General features: G+C 44.1%; 2 protein-coding genes across 2 annotated transcripts; both read right to left on the reverse strand.

Moving 5' to 3' along the window:
* Positions 1–2,299: 2,299 nt before the first annotated feature.
* LOC124001622 lies at positions 2,300–12,139 on the reverse strand. The gene is made up of 7 exons (XM_046308580.1): positions 11,634–12,139; positions 11,165–11,295; positions 10,803–10,967; positions 8,151–8,312; positions 7,664–7,775; positions 7,174–7,295; positions 2,300–3,744 (listed from the first exon to the last, which is right to left on the reverse strand). The coding sequence occupies exons 1-7, from the start codon at positions 11,887–11,889 to the stop codon at positions 2,821–2,823; spliced, it is 1,872 nt and encodes a 623-aa protein (XP_046164536.1). The 5' UTR covers positions 11,890–12,139; the 3' UTR covers positions 2,300–2,820.
* A 2,282-nt stretch (positions 12,140–14,421) lies between these two features.
* Positions 14,422–19,735, reverse strand: LOC124001630 (C2H2 finger domain transcription factor crzA-like). Its single transcript, XM_046308596.1, has 6 exons — positions 19,217–19,735; positions 18,714–18,844; positions 18,319–18,495; positions 16,343–16,495; positions 15,928–16,039; positions 14,422–15,798 (listed from the first exon to the last, which is right to left on the reverse strand). Exons 1-6 carry the CDS (start codon positions 19,497–19,499, stop codon positions 14,834–14,836), a joined length of 1,821 nt encoding a protein of 606 aa, XP_046164552.1. The 5' UTR covers positions 19,500–19,735; the 3' UTR covers positions 14,422–14,833.
* Positions 19,736–21,850: the final 2,115 nt, after the last annotated feature.

Here is a 21,850-nt window from a genome sequence, read left to right on the forward strand (position 1 = left end):
GCTTGAAGTCAAACAGCGCTGTGCTTCAAGCATTGCTAAGAGCCGTTGGCAAACCGAGTAAAGTGCTGTTGGAATGAATGCTTACAAGCCTGCTGCTGCCTACCACTGCTCGGTCAGACTGCTCTATCAAATATTAAATCAGACTTAATTATAATATAATAAACACACAAAAATACGAGCCTTTGGTCATTGTCTTGGCTCTGTGCTTAGGGTCATTGTCCTGTTGGAAGGTGAATCTTCACCCCAGTCTGAGGTCCTGCGCCATCTGGAGCAGGATTTCACCGTACTTTGCTTCGTTCATCTTTACCTCGATCCTGACTAGTCTCCCAGTCCCTGCCGTTGAAAAACAGCAGCAGCATGCTGCTGCCACCACTCTTCACTGTAGGTGAAGTTTCCTCCAGATGTGACATGTGGTATTCAGGCTAAAGAGTTCAATCTTGGTTTCATCAGACCAGACACCATTTTGTTTCTCATGGTCTGAGAGTCTTTAGGTGCCTTTGTAGAAATATCAAGGATGATCAATTGAAACAGGATTTATCTGAGCTCAATTTCTAGTCCCATAGGAATACTTATGTAAATAAGTTGTTTTTTATTTGTAATAAATTAGCAAAAATGTCCAAATACCCGTTTTCGCTTCGTCATTATTGGGTATTGTGTGTAGATTGCTGAGGAATTTGTTTTATTTAATCTATTTTAGAATAAGGCTGTAACGTAACAAAATGTGGAAAAAGTCAAAGGGTCTGAATACTTTCCAAATGCACTGAATTTGCCCATTTTAAGCACATATTTTAAATCAGCAAGGGATTCCTGCATAGCTATAAAGTTTGACCGTAGTTTTGACACAGCCAGATCGACAGTTGTGGCAATAGCATAAACAGTATCATTTGCATGTAGATGAAGTTGACCATTTTTAAACAGATTAACCAATGGTGTTTATATAAATAGTGATGAATACAGGTCCCAGAATCGACTCCTGTGGTACCTTATGTACCTCAAGAAATTCAGACTTAACCCCATCAATCACGATGGCCTGAGTTCTGTCACTAAGATAACCAGGCGTCAGAAATCAGGCCTATCGATGACAACTTATTAAATAAAATGACATGATCAACAGTATCAAAAGCGTTTGACAGGTCCACAAAGCAACACATTAATGTGTCTAAAGCATTGACAAGATCCATAACTAAAGTGGTTGCTGTAATAGTGCTCTGCCCAGGCCCTAAACCTGATTGGTTTACATTCAAAATACATTTCTCAGATAGAAAATAGCAAAGTTGTACATTTACCAACGATTCAAGAAGCTTGAAATGGGGTGATATTAAGATAACTACTATCCTGGCCTTATGGAGAGGCAGTACAAGAGCTGATTTCCATAATTGTGTAATATTTCCTGATAAATGATAAATAAAAGCGGTGAGTTATCGAGCCAACAATGATGGGTGCTGCAAACCTAAGTAGACCTGGATCCAATTGGTTGGCCCCTGTGGATTTATTGTTGTCGATTGCCAGCAAAGCATCCAGGACTTATTTTTCTGTAAATAGTCCCAAAAAAAAGCTTTGACTATCCTTTCTCTGATCATTCAGCAAGTTTCCTCCATCAGCATTCAGCCCAATATTATTGTGAATAGGCTGAGAAGTTATTTCAAAGAGATAGCCCACTGAAATAAAATTGTGATTAAATGCAACAAAGGCACTTTTTACTCCATACATTTTCCTTGACACCCAAAAGTACTCGTTACCTTTTGAATGCTTAGCAGGACAGGAACATAGTCGGTCAAATTCACGCACTTATCAACTGAACATCCCTACTGCCTCTGATCTGGCGGACTCACTAAACACACATGGTTCGTTTGTAAACTAGTGTTCCCATGGCTTTCTGTAAATTAAAAAAGCAAAAAAAATTGTGCCATCTGTTTAGCTTAATATAAGGAATTTTAAATTATTTATACTTAACTATATTTTAAACCAAATACCTTTATACTTTCACTCAAGTAGAATTGAACTGTGTACCCTTTACTTGAGTCATTTTCTATTAAGGCATCTTTAATTTTACTCAAGTATGATTTTTGGGTACTTTTTCCACCACTGATTACACACAAAATCTCCTATGATCAGTATCTTTGAAGCTGAGAGCAGATTTGTTTAGAACAAACAGTGTGTTAGCAAGAATAGAGTAGAATGACTATTCCATCTACATCACCTCACTAAGGTAAATATGTAACTGTCCTTGTTCTAGCCTAGGTTTACAGTCACTAAAAACAGATATTTACACGTTTCATATTTTTAAAATGATAATTTATTGAACTAGGCAAGTCAGTTAAGAACAAATTATTATTTACAATGACGGCCTACCCCAGCCAACGCTGGGCCAATTGTGCGCCGCCCTATGGGACTCCCAATCACGGCCGGATGTGAAACAGCCTGGATATGTCCTATGTTCCAAGAAGAACCCCAAGAGGCTGGACCGTCCCCTAAGAACAGAGACTCTGGACACGGAGGGGCAGGGGTGAGCAACAACCCAATAGGTCCCCCTCAGCTGGCCCTCGTCTCCAGCTCCGAGAGCGAGTGACATCAACGATCTCCTCCCGAGCCTGCCCATTGGTCCTCTCATGCATGCAACTAACACTTCCTGCTAGTCTTTCAGAGTCGACTTCAGGCACCTTCAACACGTTGCTCCAGAACATGACATGTTAATAAAGGGTTAATGAGGGGTATGTGGTTAATTACCTTCTTATCCCAAGACACTTCACATGATAACTATAATATGTCAGGTGAAGAATAATTCCCAGACATCCTCTGTGTACATCTCAAACCACACTGCTACAAATTTTTCCCGTTGTGGACACTCTTGTGTCTGGTAAGGTTAGTCAGGAAGGAGAAGCTCTTGTAACATAGTTTGCACTTGAAGGGCTTCTCCTTGGTGTGAACGGTCTGGTGCTCCTTCAAATAGTTTGCCCTAGCGAAGCACTTCCCACATGTGGGGCAGGAGTAGGGCTTGTCGGCGTCGGTACTAATGCTCGGCCTCTCACGTTGTGACCCAATGACACCAGAGGAGATAGAAGCAGGAGCCACCGTCCTCAGGTGGTTAGTCTTTGAGCTCCCTCCTTGACCTCTAGCCATTGTTTGGGTGTTGTTGGGATTGTTTGCCATGTTATAGGGTAGGTACCTCTTGTGAGGTACACCCATCCTGACCCTGTCTGTATTTGTGGGGTAACCATCACCAGGAAGGCTAGACCCAGGTCCAGGCTGTCTATGAACCCAGTCACCAGGCATTAGACGAGACCCTGAAGGAGAAGACAGACTTGCTGATAGACTACCACCAGGGGGGTCTGCCACCACTCTCTGTGAAGGCTGAAGCCCAGGGTAGCCTGCTCTGTTCATCATGGATACAGTGGAGTTTGTTTCATAGGAACAGGAGGGTCCATCTCTATCAGGCCCAGGTCCTGCTCCATCCCTGCACTGAGACTGTGAAGAGAAGGGTCTGGGCTGCTGACTGGAGCCTCTGTCTCTCTGATGACCACCAGGATTGAGGTTGTTCAGTCCACCTGTCCACTGGTTGTGTTCTGTGTGATGGTGGAGTCTCTGTCCCTCGCGGTTGGGACCTGGTTCTGATTCAAGAAGGAACCGTGACGGCTCCTGATCCAGTGTCCTGATCCGCGGCCAGGGTTTGTGACCAGCCACCTCAGATATCCAGTCTCTCTTTCCAGCAACACCGGACATCAGCAGGTCCTCATGGACTGCAGACTGTAAACACACATTGAACAGAAGAGCATATAAAGACGTATAACAAACTCCTTGCTGTACACACAGAAACATGACATCTATAATATGCTAACCACAGTCAAGCCCATCTTTAACACTGTGATTCAAGTACCTAACAATATGGAGTTTATTATGTGTTGATTTGGTATTTGGTATTTTATTAGTATCCCCATTAGCTGTTGCAAATGCAGCAGCTACTCTTCCTGGGGTCCACACAAAACATGTAAAAAAGGCACATATAACCCTACATATCAATACAGAAACACAAACTATCTAGGTCAAATACGGGAGAGGCGTTGTGCCACGAGGTGTTGCTTTATCGGTTTTTTGGAACCAGGTTTGCTGTTCACTTGAGCAATATGAGATGGAACGGAGTTCCATGCAATAATGGCTCTATATAATACTGTACACTTTCTTGAATTTGTTCTGGATTTGGGGACTGTGAAAAGCCCCTTTTGGCATGTCTGGTGTGGTAAGTGTGTGTGTCAGAGCTGTGTGTAAGTTGACTATGCAAACTATTTGGGATTTAACACATTGTTTCTTATAAACAAAAAGTTATGCAGTCAAGTCTCTCCTCCACTGACATGCATAGTAGTTATATCAGTCCTCTGATTACAATGAAGAGCAAGAAGTGCCGCTCTGTTCTGGGCCAGCTGCAGCTGAACTAGGTCTTTCCTTGCAGGACACGACCACACATCTAGACAATAATCAAGATAAGACAAAACTAGAGCCTGCAGGACTTGCTTTTTGAATTGTGTCAAAAAAGCAGAGAATCTCTTTATTACAGACAGACCTCTCCCCATCTTTACAACCATTGAATCATGACAGTTTACAAATCTAAGGTGGTGCCAAGTAATTTAGTCTCCTGAACTTGTTCAACAGCCATACCATTCATTACCAGATTCAGCTGAGGACTATAATTTATGGAATGATTTGTACCTAATACAATTCTCTTAGTTTTAGAGATGTTCAGGATCAGTTTATTACTGGCCACTCATCCAAAACAAACTGCATCTCTTTGTTATGGGTTTCATTAGCTGTGGTTGCTGGTTGAATCATCCGAATACATGGACACACATGCTTTGTTTAATGCCAGATCATTGGTAAAAATAAAAAAGAGTAGAGGGCCTAGAGAGCTGACCTGCGGTACACCACACTTTACATGTTTGACATTAGAGAAGCTTTCATTAAAGAAAAACCTTTGATTTCTATTAGATAGATAGCTTTGAATCCACAATATGGCAGTGGTTGAAAAGCCATAACACATACATTTTTCAACAACAGCTTTTGGTCAATAATATCAAAGGCTGCACTGAAATCGAACAGTACAGTTCCCACAATTGTATTATTATCAATTTATTTTAACCAATCATCATTTGTGTCAGTGCAGTACATGTTGAGTGCTCTCCTCTATAAGCATGCTGAAAGTCTGTTTTTAATTTGTTTAAAGAGAAATAGCATTGTATTTGGTCAAACATGTCTTCCAACAGTTTTCTAAAAGCTGGCAGAAAGCTTATAGGTCTGCTGTTAGAACCAGTAAAGGCCGCTTTACCACTCTTGGGTAGCGGAATTACTTTGGCTTCCCTCTAGGCCTGAGGACAAAGACTTTCCTCTAGGCTTAAAGATATGACAGATAGCTGACTCAATAGCCACTCCCACCATGCTCAGTAGCTTTACATCTAAGTTGTCAATGCCAGGAGGTTTGTCATTAATGATCGATAACAATAATTTTTCCACCTCTCCCACACTGTCTATACAAAATTCAAACTTGCAATGCTTTTTTTTATTATTCGTTTTTTTTTAAATTTTGATGCATGAATACGATGGCTCACTGTTTGTTCGTTGTTTGACCACTTTGCCAATTAAGTAATCCAGAGCCAGAACACACGTGGGTAAAGCGGAGGTTTGACAATTATTCATTGGCTTTGATACTCTAAACCCTAAACTTCAACTAAATATTGTAATAAATCATGTGGAAAGTTGAGGTGAATAAACTGCTTGGAGTAAACCTGGATTGTAAACAGGCATGGTCAAAACATGTTGATGCAACAGTAGCTAAGATGGGGAGAAGTCTGTCCATAATAAAACGCAGCTCTGCCTTCTTAACAACACTATCAACAAGGCAGGTCCTACAAGCCATAGTTTTGTCACACCTGGACTACGTTCCAGGTGCCACAAATAGGAAAATTACAATTGGCTCACAAAAGGGCAGCATGGCTGGCCCTTAAATGTACATGGAGAGCTAACATTAATGACATGCATGTCAATCTCTCATGGCTCAAAGTAGAGCAGGGATTAACTTCATCACTACTTGTTTTTGTAAGAAGTGTTGACATGTGGAACGCACCGAGTTGTCTATTTAAACCAATAGCAAACAGCTCGGACAAACAGCTCGGACAATAGCAAATAGACATGCCACCAGGTCTCGTCACAATCCCCAAGTCAAGAACAGAGTATGGGAGGCGCACAGTAATCCACTCTGAGGCACATTAATCTGCAGGTTGAACATGGTGAGATTGATACTGCAGTTTGTTTTGGTGATTTTACAGCTAACTAGCTACTTTACATACTGATATTGTATTTGGTATTATTGTGTGCAGCTATGTTTGCTAGCTAGCCAGCCAGCCAATAGAAAGAGCATTGCATTGTGTAGCCGACTTGAGCGGCAACAGATCTCCACAACGATTTCCTTCATAAATACAAATACAAAATACTTTGATTGGTTAGAGCCGATACAATCGCCGATGACTTTGTGTTGTACAATGCCCCTCGTCACCACAAATGACTTCAACTATGGCAGTCTCAGACTAAAGTATGTAGCGAATGACAAAGAATCAAAACCATCAGGCCAATAGATCAGGCTAATCATCAGGCTAATAGAACGCAGGCTAAAGGCAGCACCTGTTAGGGGGTTAACCTGATGCGCCATCAGTCTCTGTGAATCAAAACTATAGGAGCATCACTAGCCAAAAGTCTGTGTCTGTTCTTTCCATCCCCGTAGACCAAATCTACACCTCGCCCTGGTCTCAGCCAGTCTGTTGTCATGGAAATGTTGTTTTGACTGTCTGTTTCTGGTTGTGGTTAACAGTGTTGTTCCCCAGCCCAGAGTTTTACCTTTTTATATATATATATTTTGCTCTTCTTTGTGATATCCAAATTGGTAGTTACAGTCTTGTCCCATATCTGGCGAAGGTCGAGAGCCGTGCGTCCTCCAAAACACGACCCCACCAAGACGCACTGCTTCTTGACACAATGCTTGCTTAACCCAGAAGCACCAATGTATTGGAGGAAACACCATACACCTGGCGACCATTTCAACATGCATTGCTCCCAGCCCGCCACAGGAGTCGCTAGAGCGGCGACTAACTAGAGCCCCCCCCCAGTGTTGAGGACACTTTCCCATCCACTGACCTCCACCAAGTCACCTCTGGTTGTGGCCTGCTCAGTGATGATGTCCCCTGGTGCCTTGGTTGCATCCGTCTGGGAATCCAAGATGGTCGCCCAGTCTCCTCTATTAGCCTCTAGCCAGCCACCTGCAGGAAGAGGTTACAAAATAGTCTTTCCAAACATGGCAGAGAACTCTCCATATTGAGTTATTTTTTTGTCTATTACCTGGTGAAGTTCATACATTATGTGTGTTTTTGTATGTAAACACAAGTTGTAATGTTTTAATGTTATGAATGAAGATAAAACAAAAGCCAGGAATATCACTATTCCCATTGAAGATATTACTGTATGTAGGCTATATGGATTACTATTCCCTTTGAAGATATATTACTGTATGGAGGCTATATGTATTACTATTCCCATTGAAGATGTATTACTGTATGTAGGCTATATGTATTACTATTCCCATTGAAGATATATTACTGTATGGTGGCTATATGCATTTCTCTCTTACCTTGCTCCCCCATCTTTAGACCACTCAGCAGGTCAATGCTCTCTGGTTCGTCTTCTATCATCTCCTCTTTGACCAGCAGCAGATCAGGCTTCCCATCCTCCATGTCTACTGACTGTAAAAGATACACAGTGAGAGGATGTTGGATCAAGAAATCTGATATGAGCACACTGCAATGGCGCACCTTCTGATGTATTGCTATGAGTACTATGCAAACATGTTATTTGATACTATGCACACATTCGTTGATTTGATTGACACTTGACACTTTAATGGTTTGATAATTTAAAGGCATGGTCCCACACTTAATACAAAATGTACCAAGACCTGGGCCCGTATCCATGAAGAGTCTCAGAGTAAAAGTGCTGATCGCTATATAGTCTTATTCATTATGATCTAAAAGGCTAAACTGATCCTAGATCAGCACTCCTACTCAGAGAGGCTTTGTGGATACGGCCCCTAATACCACAGTAGTTTACATTGGGCTCACCTCATTGAGACTGTGTGTGGTCCTGTGCTGCTCAGCTGGTTCCTCTGTGAGTTCAGGAGGAGGTGTAGTCTGGTTGTCCTCCATGTCCATGGGCCCCTCAGGGTTCCCCAGACTCTCCTCACACCCCTCCTCCTTCACCAGCAGCACCTCTGGACCCTCCTCCTCTTGGAAGAGACAGGTGATACAGATCACACAGACATACACTCAGAGTGTTTACCCATCCTCACTACATTTGAGTCCTATACTGTAGTTACAGAATGATTTAATCATTGCAAATGCAAATTAATTACTTAAAAATCATACAATGTGATTTTCGTTTTAGATTCCGTCTCTCACAGTTAAAGTGTACCTATGATACAAATGACAGACCTCTACATGCTTTGTAAGTAGGAAAACCTGCAAAATCGGCAGTGTATCAAATACTTGTTCTCCCCACTGTATATGTATATATAATAATATAAATTAAACAGATTTTGGTTTATTATTTTTTTTCTTGGAAATATCACATTTACTTAAGTATTCAGACCCTTTACACAGTCAAAGTTTGCCAAGTTTCCTCCAGGCGTGACGCTTGGCATTCAGGCCTGTTCTTGGGGACCTTCAATGGTTGGGTTCCATGGCTGAGCAGCCGCACACAAGCCTAAGATCACTATGTGCAATGCCAAGCGTTGGCTGGAGTGGTGTAAAGCTCGCAGCCATTGGACTCTGGAGCAGCGGAAATGGTCTGGGGCAGTTTTTCATGGTTCAGGCTAGGCCCCTTAGTTCCAGTGAAGGGAAATCTAAACCCTACAGCATAGACATTATTTTGCTTCCAACTTTGTGGCAACAGTTTGGGGAAGGACATTTCCTGTTTCAGCATGACAATGCCCCAGTGCACAAAGCGAGGTCCATACAGAAATGGTGTGTCGAGATTGGTGTGGAAGAAATTGACTGGCCTGCACAGAGCCCTGACCTCAACCTCATTGAACACCTGTGGGATTAATTGGAATGCCGAATGCAAGCCAGGCCTAATCGCACCAACATCAGTGCAAGACCTCACTAACGCTCGTGGCTGAATGGAAGCAAGTCCCTGCAGCAATGTTCTAACATCTAGTGGAAAGCCTTCCCAGAATAGCAGAAGATGAAGAACAGCAAAGTGGGGACTAACTCCATATTAATGCCCATGATTGTGGAATGAGATGTTCGACGAGCAGGTGTCCACATACACTGCATGGCCAAAAGTAAGTCTCAACTAAATATGTGCATGATAAACTACACTGTACAAAAATATAAAAGCAACATGTAACGTGTTGGTCCCATTTTTCATGAGCTGAAATAAAGGATCCCCGATACGCACAAACAGCTTATTTCCCAAATATTTTGAGCACAAATTTGTTTTCATCCCTGTTAGTGAGCATTTCTCCTTTGCCAAGATAATCCATCCAACTGACAGGTGTGGCATATCGCATAGGTGCACCTTGTGCTGGTGACAATAAAAGGCCACTCTAAAATGTGCAGTTGTCAGACAACACAATGCCACACGTTTTGTGGGAGCATGCAATTGGCATGCTGACTGCAAGCATGTCCACCAGAGCTGTTCCCAGATAATTGAATGTTAATTTCTCTACCATAAGCCGCCTCCAACGTCGCTTTAGAGAATTTGGCAGTACGTCCAACCGGCATCATAACCGCAGACCACATGTAACCATGCCAGCCCAGGACCTCCACAACCGGCTTCTTCACCTTCAGCATCATCTAAGACCAGCCAACCGGACAGCTAATGAAACTTTTGGTTTGCACAACTGAAGAATTTCTGCACAAACTGTCTCCGGGAAGCTCATCTGCATGCTCGTCATCCTCACCAGGGTCTTGACCTGACTGCATGTTGCGTTTATATTTTATTCAGTGTACAATGCTTTTCTCATAAAAAGTGTTTTGAGGAACAAAATTAAGTAGTTGAATGGAAGTAATGAAATAGGCATTTCTGAACATCATATAGCCGTGTGAATCGGAAGGTGCCATAGTCATGGACACTGTGTCGCGATCCCTAAGCATGTGTAAAGTGACATTTGTATTTGTCTCTAAGCTTTCCCTGTAATCCCAGAAGTCCCTGGTGTTGACCTGAGAGTGTCCTAAATTAAACTCTGCATTCCATGTCCGAGGAGCGTGGCCCTCCACTTTCACAGTCACCTTATCGACAACCAGGCCCTCTCCTTTCTTATCTAGGCACCCTTCAGAATATACACTAGTACTGTACCAGTTCCAGTCCCCTCTCATTGGATTAGTCTGTGTATCTAAACCCACAGGCAGGTCACCATGTATCATATAAATATAAATAAATATATGCCATTTAGCAGACGCTTTTATCCAAAGCGACTTACAGTCATGTGTGCATACATTCTACGTATGGGTGGTCCCGGGGATCGAACCCACTACCCTGGCGTTACAAGCGCCATGCTCTACCAACTGAGCTACAGAAGGACCACATCTTCGTCTTTGTAGCACATCAACAGGACGGATAATTTACAATCAGTAACGAGTCACCTAAATCCCAATGGGACAGAACCGCGCTCGGGCTACTGTAAAGTAAATACTCTGAGAAGGGAGGATAGCCCAGTTGCCTCAGCCCGTTATAGTCTCTGTCTTGAGGACGGCGTTCAGCGTTCCACTGACCTCCGTGATGCTGTGTCGAGTTCTGGGCAGTGCTGGGGTGGTGACGGGGTCTTCTGTGGATACAGGGGGCACTCCAGTCTGGATATCTCTGCAGTACCTTGGGTCCTCCTCTCCTGCAGACTTCTCCTGCTTGACCCCAGGACCTGCAGCCTCTGCATCTGCAGACTGACACAAGAAGAGAGGTTATTATCAGTACATGAGTTGAATTGGATAACAATGTTGTATGGAAGTCTCACAAGTTCCACTATGGCAGATACACAAGGATGTACAAGTAAGCAAGTAAATAGCTGAGGGGAGACTTCCTGAAATAAACAAGCCACATTAGATGTACTGTAATTCATATGTTACACTATGACACTAACCTCTATCACCATAACATGCTGGGATGAGGTTCCACTTCCCTCAACAACCGTGATTGGTTGGTCATCTCTCCATGTATTGTGTCCTGCTGGCTTCACAAAACCTCTGTGGCCTCCAGTGAGATGTCCTTCACCTGAGAGAGTGGTTGGGGGAAAATAGGTGGTTAGGTTAGGTACTGTGTTGTCAATGCTCATCACTATATTGTCAAGTAAAGTATTTGACACTGTCTTCAATTGGCAAGGATATAAGGTAACATATCACACAAATATTCATAAATATATTGTTTTCAATTAGTAAGTAATAGGAAATGTAGTAAGTCAAGAATATGATAGTGTCTTTGTGCAAGACTGCTAAGTAATCAGGGGAATTATTGCATACAATCCAAAAACTGACCAAGACCCAACTCTGGTTAACCATACAATATGTGCTAAACACATGCGCAGAGGGGAACGGGCCTTCTGCAAAATGTACCTCTTGCCATTCCTCTGTATCGGTCGAGGATCTTGACACTACTGGCGAGTGCGCGCTCCCGTGATACCTTCAGTTCCAGTAGCTGTAGTTTCCTCCGCAATCCCCTGTTTTCTTTCTGTCTTTGAGAAATTTCCAAACGAAACACTGCATAGTCGTCGTCTACGAGTTTACAGATCTCTTCCACGGCTGTATTCGCTAACACCTCCATGATGGAGGCTATTTGAGTGTGAGAAACCATTACGTTACAGTTAGCCATTCTTAGCGGCTAGCTAGTTAGCATTACCTAGATAACATATATCATCCAAGTCTTGTCTCCAACGCGAGTTAGCATTACCTAGATAACATCCACCAACTAAGTCTTGTCTCCAACGCGAATTAAACACTACATGGAGGAAGTATGTGATATTTTGAGTTCCGGGGTTTTAATTTACGTATAAATAAAACGCAAACGTTGTAACTGTTATTGGTCACGGTTCACTTCCGTTTACTACTTTGTGAATTTCCGGCAGACGAGACGATGTGTTGCCCATTGCTGCCTTTCACAGGTCGGAATGCGGATTGCACATTTTGGTCACAAAAAAAACAGTGAAATAGTAATGGACCAACCCCGGGGCCTATATACTATCCCCCAAAACCACCACCCCATCCCACTACTTTGACCCTGAACGATCCTACACCAGGCCTGTGAGGATTGAACCCCTTCTCTCAAAACTCCCCATAGATCTACAGCACTAAAATCTCTCACACACAAATATTTATCTGCTGCTGCGACTATCACATCTATCTAATGTGATTTCTGCTCCATAGGTGCAGTTGAACACCATGGCCATAAACGCAAGAAATCCAACCTTATTAAAACTCATCCTCTCTGGATCTCTCTCTTCAGGCCTACTCACTTGAGGGGCTCCCAGTCGAATCCCTCGCCCGTGGGCTATTGAAGCGTCATGGGTTCTAGGTGCGCAACGATTAGCCGCTCAGATCAGAGAGAAGGCAGAGCGCCCATTAAGTTTGAATAACTGGGCCTGCTTGGATAACTGGCATTGAAGAGGAGGCATGTTTCACCAGCGCTGCTCTCCACATCACTCAAGTGTTGTCAGTCTGCACCGGCCAAGTGATGGCTGTGTTGGTCATGACGCAGACACACCTCTGGCTCTCCATGACTTCCATCAAGGAGATAAACAAGACACCTTTGCTCAATGCACCCATCTCTGAAAAGGGCCTCTATTCGGAGACACCATGAGAAAGACAGCGGGGCATCTTGTGAAGTTAGGGGAGGAAAAGAAGCAGCTGCCTCTTTCCTGTGGTGCGTCGGCTCCCAAACAGCCGACCTCCGCCTTCTTCATGCCGGCTGGGAGCAGCAGCTCGTGGCCGCAAGCGTGGCGAGCAGGTCCAAGAAGCTCCTAGCTCCCCTGTGGAAGCCCCGGTCACCGCAACAGTGCCGTCGGCCGCCCAGCAGCCTCTCTTGAAGCCTAGATGACTGCGCCAACTTGTCAGAACGCTCTCGGAAGCGCCGCCAAACCTGATTGGTGGAAAAGTGACCTGATTACAAACCTTTTAAAATAGAGAAACAGACAACTTGTATATCTCCCTGTTGTGGACACTCCTATGTCTAAGGCTACTCAGGAAGGAAAAGCTTGTAACATAGTTTGGACTTAAATGGCCTTTCCTTGGTATGAACGGTCTGGTGTTCCTTCAAATTGTTTGCGTTGGCGAACCGGTTCCCACACGTAGGGCAAGGGTAAGACTTGTCGCCATCCGTCCTAACACTCGCCCTCCCACGTTGACCAAATGACACTAGAGGAGGTAGAAGCAGGAGCCACCAGCCTCAGGTGGTTAGTCTTTGAGCTCCCTCCTTGACCTCTAGCCGTTGTTGGGATTGTGTGCTGTGTTATAGGCTAGGCACCTCCCCTGGTGAAAGCCCATCCTGACCCATCTGTATTGGTAGGGTAACCATGAGGTAACTGAGGAAGGCTAGAACTAGGTCCAGGCCTTCTATGAACCCAGTCACCAGGCATTAGACAAGACCCTGAGGGAGAAGACAGACTTCCTGTTAGACTCCCACCAGGGGGGTCTCCCACTACTCTCTATGAAGGCTGAAGCCCAGTGTGACCTGCTCTGTTCATCATGGATACTGTGGTGTTTGTATCATAGGAATAGGAGGGTCTATCTCTATCAGCTCCAGGCTCTGCTTCATCCCTGCACTGAGACTGTGAAGAGAAGGGTCTGGGCTGCAGACTGGATCACTGACTGGAGCCTCTGTCTTTCTGATGACCACCAGGACTGAGGGTTTTCAGTCCACTGGTTGTGTTCTGTGTGGTGGTGGAGTCTCTGTCCCTCCCGGTTCAGTCCAGGTTCCGATTCGGGAATGAAAAGTGATGGCTACTGATCCATGGTCCTGATCCGGGACAGGATATGTGACCAGCCATCTCAGAGGTCGTCTCTCCCACCAGTAACACTGGATATCAGCAGGCCTTGATGGACTGCAGACTGCAAAGATTGTTCAGAAAAGCATAAAGGTTTATTTCATAAACGCTTTGCTGTTCACACAAAAACATGACTTTATAAAATGTTAACCAGTCAAGCCCATCTCTAACACTGTAATGCAAGTACCTAATAATATGGAGCCATTGGAATTTATTATTTAAAAAAATCCATGTTGGTTGATTCAAGAATTAAGTATAATGTTTTGGTTTGACTGAGATAAGAGAAACTCAGTCCCTTGCAACAACAATAACCAAGTCAGTCAGCACAGACTCAATTTTATATTTAATTTTAATAAAATGGTCAAACACTCACATAGTGAAGTACTGAACTTTTATTGCACAAAATGATACATGACAAGTAGAATAACTTTGGTAACACTTGACCTTTTCTGTACATCTGACACCCTTGCTTTTATAAATTATTTTAGAATACTTTGGAAAAGGTTCATTACATTAAAACAGCTTCACTGTTTTACATCAAGTAAACATGAATCAAGGCACTATCCTTACCTCACTATAAAACCGCAGCATCAACCTAAAGGGACTAAGTTGGTCACTCTTCATCAGTGAAGCATGTTTACAGACACCATCACACCAACCATCACCATATCATCTACTCTGCCTCATCATACTTATTCTTTTGTCAGTTTCCTTTACATCCAAAACCAACAGAATTAACTACAAACTAACTAGTACTACATTACATGTCACTATACTCTATGCATGTGCCGTGTGCATTTTCTGCTGGTGTATCCTGAGGTAGCTCCTCTCTGAGAACCTCTTCCCACAGTGTGTACAGGCGAATGGCCTCTCTCCCGTGTGCATCTTCAGGTGCATCTTCAGTTGGTGCTTGTGGGAGAACCTCTTCTCACACTGGGGGCAGTTGTAGGGTTTCTCTCCTGTGTGGACCCTCTGGTGCCTCTTCAGCTTGGACGAGTGTGAGAAACTGGCCCGGCACAGGTGGCAGCCGAATAGTTTCTCCTCCGTGTGTATCCTCTGGTGGATCTCCACCTGTTTGGGGAAACTGAAGGCTTTCCCACAGAATGAACACAGGAAGTGCTTCTCTTTGCCACCGGAGCTACTGACAGCGTTACTACTACTGTCATTTGTCAATGGGCTTGTGTAGCCATTTAGTGTTGAGGCACTGGCATTGTCTGATGTCTGGTTTAACATTAGGAGAGTGTGAGGAGGATGAAGGCCAGGGAGTGTCTGTGTTGTCGCAGGGTCCATGTTCCAGTTGATAGATCCTATAGAAGGCAGGCTGAAGGAAGCATCTGTTAGGGGGTTAACCTGAGGCGCCATCAGTCTCTCTGAATCACAACTATAGGAGCAGGATGGAGCCTCGCTAGCCGAGCCTATGCCTGTTCGTTCCTGCTGCATACGAACCTGGCCTCCCCGTCCCCGCAGACCAAATCTACACCTCGCCCTGGTCTCAGCCATTCTGTTGTCTTGGAGGCTAAATTCAGTTGTTTTGTGTTCCACTGTCTGTTTCTGGTTGAGGTTAACATTGTTGTTCCCCAGCCCAGAGTTGAGGACGCTGTCCCATCCACTGACCTCCACTCTGTCACCTCTGGTTCTGACCTGCTCAGTGATGTTGTCCCCTGGGCCCTTGTCTGCACCCATCTGGGATTGGGAATCCAAGATGGCCACCCAGTCTCCACTGTTAGCCTCCAGCCAACAACCTGCAGGAAGACTTTAGACTTTAAAAACACGACAGAAAACTCTACATATGGAGTTTTTTTGTCCATTACCTGGTGAAGTTTTTGTATGTAAACATAAGTTGCTGTAGGCTATATGTATCGCTCCTTTACCTTGCTCCCCCATCTTTAGTCCACTCAGCAGATCAATGCTCTCTGGTCCATCTTCTATTGTCTCCTCTTTGACTAGCAGCAGATCAGGCTTCCCATCCTCCATGTCTACTGACTGTAAGAGATACAGAGTGAGAGGATGTTGGATCTGATATGAGCACTCTACTATGGAGAATCTTCTGATTGGGCAATGAGAGATTGCTATGAGTACTATACACTATTTAATAGTGTGATAATTGAAAGGCATGGTCCCACACTTGTGACAAAATTCATCAAGACCTGGGCCCGTATCCACAAAGAGTAGAAGTACTGATAGAGGATCAGGTCCCCACCCTTCTACATGGTCTCATTATTATATAAATCTTAGATCAGCACTCTGACCGAATACCATTCAACAAATAGTTTACAGTGGGCTCACCTCAGTGAGACTGTGTGTAGTCCTGTGCTGCTCAGATGGTCCCTCTGTGGGTTCAGGAGGTGTAGTCTGGATGTCCTCCATGACCATGGTCCCCTTACGGTTCCCCAGACCCTCCTCCTCCTTCACCAGCTGCACCTCCAGACCCTCCTCCTCCTTGAAAAGAGAGATGTTACAGATTCCACAGACATATACTCCCTCGGGTATGTACACACAGATAAACACACTTTCAAAGTCTTCAAACGAAGTGAGTCTTTACCCATCCCCACTCCGTTTGAGTCGTATACTGTAGTTACAGAATGACTTCATTGTTGTAAAACCCATCATGGCGGACATAAAACTGTTGTGGGTAAAAGATGTGTCAGCTATGAAAAAATCAAGTCATCAGACAAACCTGACTAAATTAGTTTGACGTAAAATATAATGACGTGTACAGTAGGTGTTTGTTAGTGTGTGGGTTTGTGTACGTATATATAGTAAGTGTATAATGGTTATAACATGCTGTAAGGTGAATGCAGAATAGGGTGAAATCAGATGCTGTATACTAAAGAGAGTCTCAATGAAAGTCTTAGAATGAAAAGTAAAATGGTGGTGTTTATTGAACATAAACAAGTTTTAAATACTCCATATGAAAACCACACATCCATGTCTCAACTAAAAATCAGCATAAACTTGATAAACTGCAATAATATTCTCTGGAAAAAATGTCTTGTGGGGGGGGGTTAAGTAGTTTAATGGAAGTAATGAAATAGGGATTTGTGAACATCATATATCCTACACAGTACAAACACAATATGTAACAGACTTTAGGCTTATATATGCCTTATATATCACACGTCTGGATGGAATTTTTTTACCCAGGAATATTCAACACAGAAATCTGTTACTCTCATTATTCCAAATTCATCTGTGGATATTTTCTACTGACAACAATGAAAATTAATCTTTGTCTTTAATGCATAGTTTGTCTAAACGTCAGAAGCGATCGAGTGGAATGTTTACTTCCCATGTTATAGAGTGGAATGGTTTTTCTGCAGGTGTATCCTGAGGTGGCTCCTTTCTGAGAACCTCTTCCTGCAGTGTGTACAGGTGAACGGCCTCTCTCCCGTGTGGACCTTCATGTGCATCTTCAGGTTGCCAGACTGGGCGAAACACATGTGACACTGTGGGCAGCTGTAGGGTTTCTCCCCTGTGTGGACCCTCTGGTGCCTCTTCAGGTTGCCAGCCTCAGCGAATCGCATGTGACACTGGGAGCAGCTGAATGGTTTCTCCCCTGTGTGGACCCTCTGGTGGATCTCCACCTTCTGGATACAGCTGAAGCCTTTGTTACAGAACATGCAGAGGAACCTTTTCACTTTACTACCGCCTGATTTTGGCCCCCCTCCCTGAACCTTTGCCCTTTGGTCGTTTGAGTTCAATACCTGATCGGTAGGCCCAATCGACGTGTTCACTGGTTCGTGATCCCTGAGCGTGTGTAAAGGGGAGTGGGTCATGACATCTGGATTAGTCTCTAAGCTTTCCCTGTAATCTAAGAAATCTCCCCCTTGTGAGTGTCCTTCTCCTAAGTGAGTTTCATTCCATATCAGAGGAGCATCGCCCTCCAATTTCATAGTCACCTCATCTACGACAATAACCTCCTCTTTCTTATCTAGGCACCCTTCAGCGTATAGACTACTACTGTACTGGTTCCAGTCCCCTCTAGACAGATCGGCCTGTGTCTCTAAATCCAATGTAATGTTGCCAGGGTCCATCTCTGTAGTGTAAGAACAAGACGGAAAATTTACCGTCTCTAACACGTCACCTGAGTCCCGATGGGAATGAACCGTCCTCGGGCTACCATAAAGAAAATACTCTGAGCCGGGAGCAGGAGGACAGCCCAGTCTCTCTGGGTCTGACCTATGGTCAGATCCTGTGTGTAAGAGCCTTTGTGTTACAGTTAAAGTCTCTGACTTGAGGACGGCGTTCGACATTCCACTGACCTCCGTGATGCTGCGTCGGGTCCTGTGCTGGGGCGCCGTGGCTGTGGCTACAGGGAGTGCCACTCCAGCCGCTGCTCCAGTCTGGATGTTTCTGCTGTGTTGTGGGTCGTCTCCTTCAGTCCTCTCCTGCTTGACCAGAGACGATCCTCTAGGACCTGCTGCCTCTGCATCTGCAGACTGACAAGAAGACACTAGGTTATTATCGGTACATTAGTTTAATTGGATAACAATCAGGGAATATAATAACAATGTCGTAGGGAAGTCTCACGAGCTCTCATATGGCAGATAATTAAGGATGACCATGTAAGCAAAATAATGGCTAAGGGGAGCCTTTCTGAAATAAATGAGCCACATTCTACATACTTTCATTTTGAATGTTACACTATGACACTAACCTCTATCACAATAACATGCTGGGTTGAGGTTCCACTCCCCTCATCTACAGCTATGGGTTGGTCATCTCTCCACACATTGTGTCCCGCTGGCTTCACAAAGTTCCTGTGGCCTCCAGTGAAATGTCCTTCACCTGAGAGAGTGATTGGGGAAAAAGTGGTGGTTAAGTAAGTTATGATCAATGCTATATTGTACACTATTGACACTGTCTACAATTGGCAAGATGTAAGGTAACACTTATTCAATTGTAGATATACCATTTATTGATAAATGGCTTGTATTCACGTTGTTTTCATTGAGTAGATAATAGGAAATTCAGTTAATAAAGAATCTGGTTAGAATATGATAGTGTCTTTGCACAAGTGCTTGCTATCCTAAAATTGACCAAGACCCAATTCTGGTTAACACATCTGAAGACATGTGCAGAAGGTAACGGAGTGACAGGCACTGAGCTATTAAATTAACCGCGACAGTTCGTGCAGCCTCAGCCTTCTGCAAACTGTACCTCTTGCCATTCCTCTGTATCGGTCGAGGATCTTGACACTACTGGGACGACTGGCGGGGACGCGCTCTCGTATTGTCCTCTCTGCGCGCTCCCGTGCCACCTTCAAGTCCATTAGTTGTAGTTTCCTCCGCAACCCCCTGTTTTCTTTCTGGCTTTGAGAAATTTCCAAACGAAACACTGCATAGTCGTTGTCGACGACTTTACATATCTCTGCCACGGCTGCATTCGCTAGCACCTCCATAATGGAGGCTATTTGTGTGTGGAAAACCATACAGTTAGCCATTGTTAGCAATTAGCTAGCGTTACGTAGCTCTATCAACCAAGTCCTTTCTCCAACGTGAATTAAAGACCACTTGCGGTAAGTATGTGATGCTGTACAGTTAAATTCGTCATATTTTGAGTTCCATGGTGTTAACAAACGTCTAAATTACAACAATAAAACCGCTAACGTTGAAATTGAAAAAAATGCACGATTACTGTTCACTTCCGTTTTCTACTTCTTCTTTGGTATCATGGTGTACGTACATTTTGTTCGTTCATGCCGCCACCTACTGTGTGATCGGCCACGTTACATTTACAAAAATAAAAAACGGGCAAAAGGGAGAAAAAAACACCACCATCTAACCCAACACCTATAGAACACGATTTCATAACACAAATAAAAATCACCACCCAATTCCACTACTTTAACTGTTTGGGTTGATGGGGCTCTTTTGTTCAGCAGACCTTGTAACTCTTCAATATCTCTATATGTCTATATAACAATATATATATCATCATCACTCAATACCTAGGTTTACCTCCACTGTATTTACATCCTACCATACCTTTGTCTGTACATTATACCTTGAAGCTATTTCATCGCCCCCAGAAACCTCCTTTTACTCTCTGATCCAGACGTTCTAGACGACCAATTCTCATTGATTTTAGCCGTACCCTTATCCTACTCCTCCTCTTTTCCTCTGGTGATGTAGAGGTGAATCCAGGCCCTGCAGTGCCTAGCTCCACTCCTATTCCCCAGGTGCTCTCTTTTGATTACTTCTGTAACCGTAATAGCCTTGGTTTCATGCATGTTAACATTAGAAGCCTCCTCCCTAAGTTTGTTTTAATCACTGTTTTATCACACTCTGCCAACCCGGATGTTCTAGCTGTGTCTGAATCCTGGCTTAGGAAGACCACCAAAAATTCTGAAATTTTCATCCCTAACTACAACATTTTCAGACAAGATAGAACTGCCAAAAGGGTCGGTGTTGCAATCTACTGCAAAGATAGCCTGCAGAGTTCTGTCCTACTATCCAGGTCTGTCTACTATCCAGGTCTGTACCCAAACAATTTGAACTTCTACTTTTAAAAATCCACCTCTCTAAAAACAAGTCTCTCACCGTTGCCGCCTGCTATAGACCACCCTCTGCCCCCAGCTATGCTCTGGACACCATATGTGAACTGATTGCCCCCCATCTATCTTCAGAGCTCGTGCTGCTAGGCGACCTAAACTGGAACACCCCAGCCATTCTACAATCTAAACTTGATGCCCTCAATCTCACACAAATGATCAATGAACCTACCAGGTACCTCCCCAAAGACGTAAACACGGGCATCATCATAGATATCATCCTAACCAACTTGCCCTCTAAATACACCTCTGCTGTCTTCAACCAAGATCTCAGCGATCACTGCCTCATTGCCTGCATCTGTAATGGGTCAGCGGTCAAACGACCTCCACTCATCACTGTCAAACGCTCCCTGAAACACTTCAGCGAGCAGGCCTTTCTAATCGACCTGGCCGGGGTATCCTGGAAGGATATTGATTTCATCCCGTCAGTAGAGGATGCCTGTTTTTTTTTTAAATGCCTTCCTAACCATCTTAAATAAGCATGCCCCATTCAAGAAATTTAGAACCAGGAACTCGCCCAAGCCTTCCCCATTTCTCCTTCTCCCAAATCCAGTCAGCTGATGTTCTGAAAAAGCTGCAAAATCTGGACCCCTACAAATCAGCCGGGCTAGAAAATCTGGACCCTTTCTTTCTAAAAATTATCTGCCAAAATTGTTGCCACCCCTATTACTAGCCTGTTCAACCTCCTTTCGTATCGTCTGAGATTCCCAAAGATTGGAAAGCAGCTGCGGTCATCCCCCTCTTCAAAGGGGGGGGGGCACTCTTGACCCAAACTGCTACAGACCTATATCTATCCTACCCTGCCTTTCTAAGGTCTTCGAAAGCCAAGTCAACAAACAGATTACCGACCATTTCGAATCTCACCATACCCTCTCTGCTATGCAATCTGGTTTCAGAGCTGGTCATTGGTGCACCTCAGCCACGCTCAAAGTCCTAAACGATATCTTTTTTTAACCGCCATTGATAAGAAACATTACTGTGCAGCCGTATTCATTGATCTGGCCAAGGCTTTCTACTCTGTCAATCACCACATCCTCATCGGCAGACTCGACAGCCTTGGTTTCTCAAATGATTGCCTCACCTGGTTCACCAACTACTTCTCTGATAGAGTTCAGAGTGTCAAATCGGAGGGTCTGTTGTCCGGACCTCTGGCAGTCTCTATGGGGGTGCCACAGGGTTCAATTCTTGGACCGACTCTCTTCTCTGTATGCATCAAAGATGTCGCTCTTGCTGCTGGTGAG

Source organism: Oncorhynchus gorbuscha, linkage group LG17 (assembly GCF_021184085.1).
Source record: "Oncorhynchus gorbuscha isolate QuinsamMale2020 ecotype Even-year linkage group LG17, OgorEven_v1.0, whole genome shotgun sequence".
Classification (NCBI taxonomy): domain Eukaryota; kingdom Metazoa; phylum Chordata; class Actinopteri; order Salmoniformes; family Salmonidae; genus Oncorhynchus; species Oncorhynchus gorbuscha.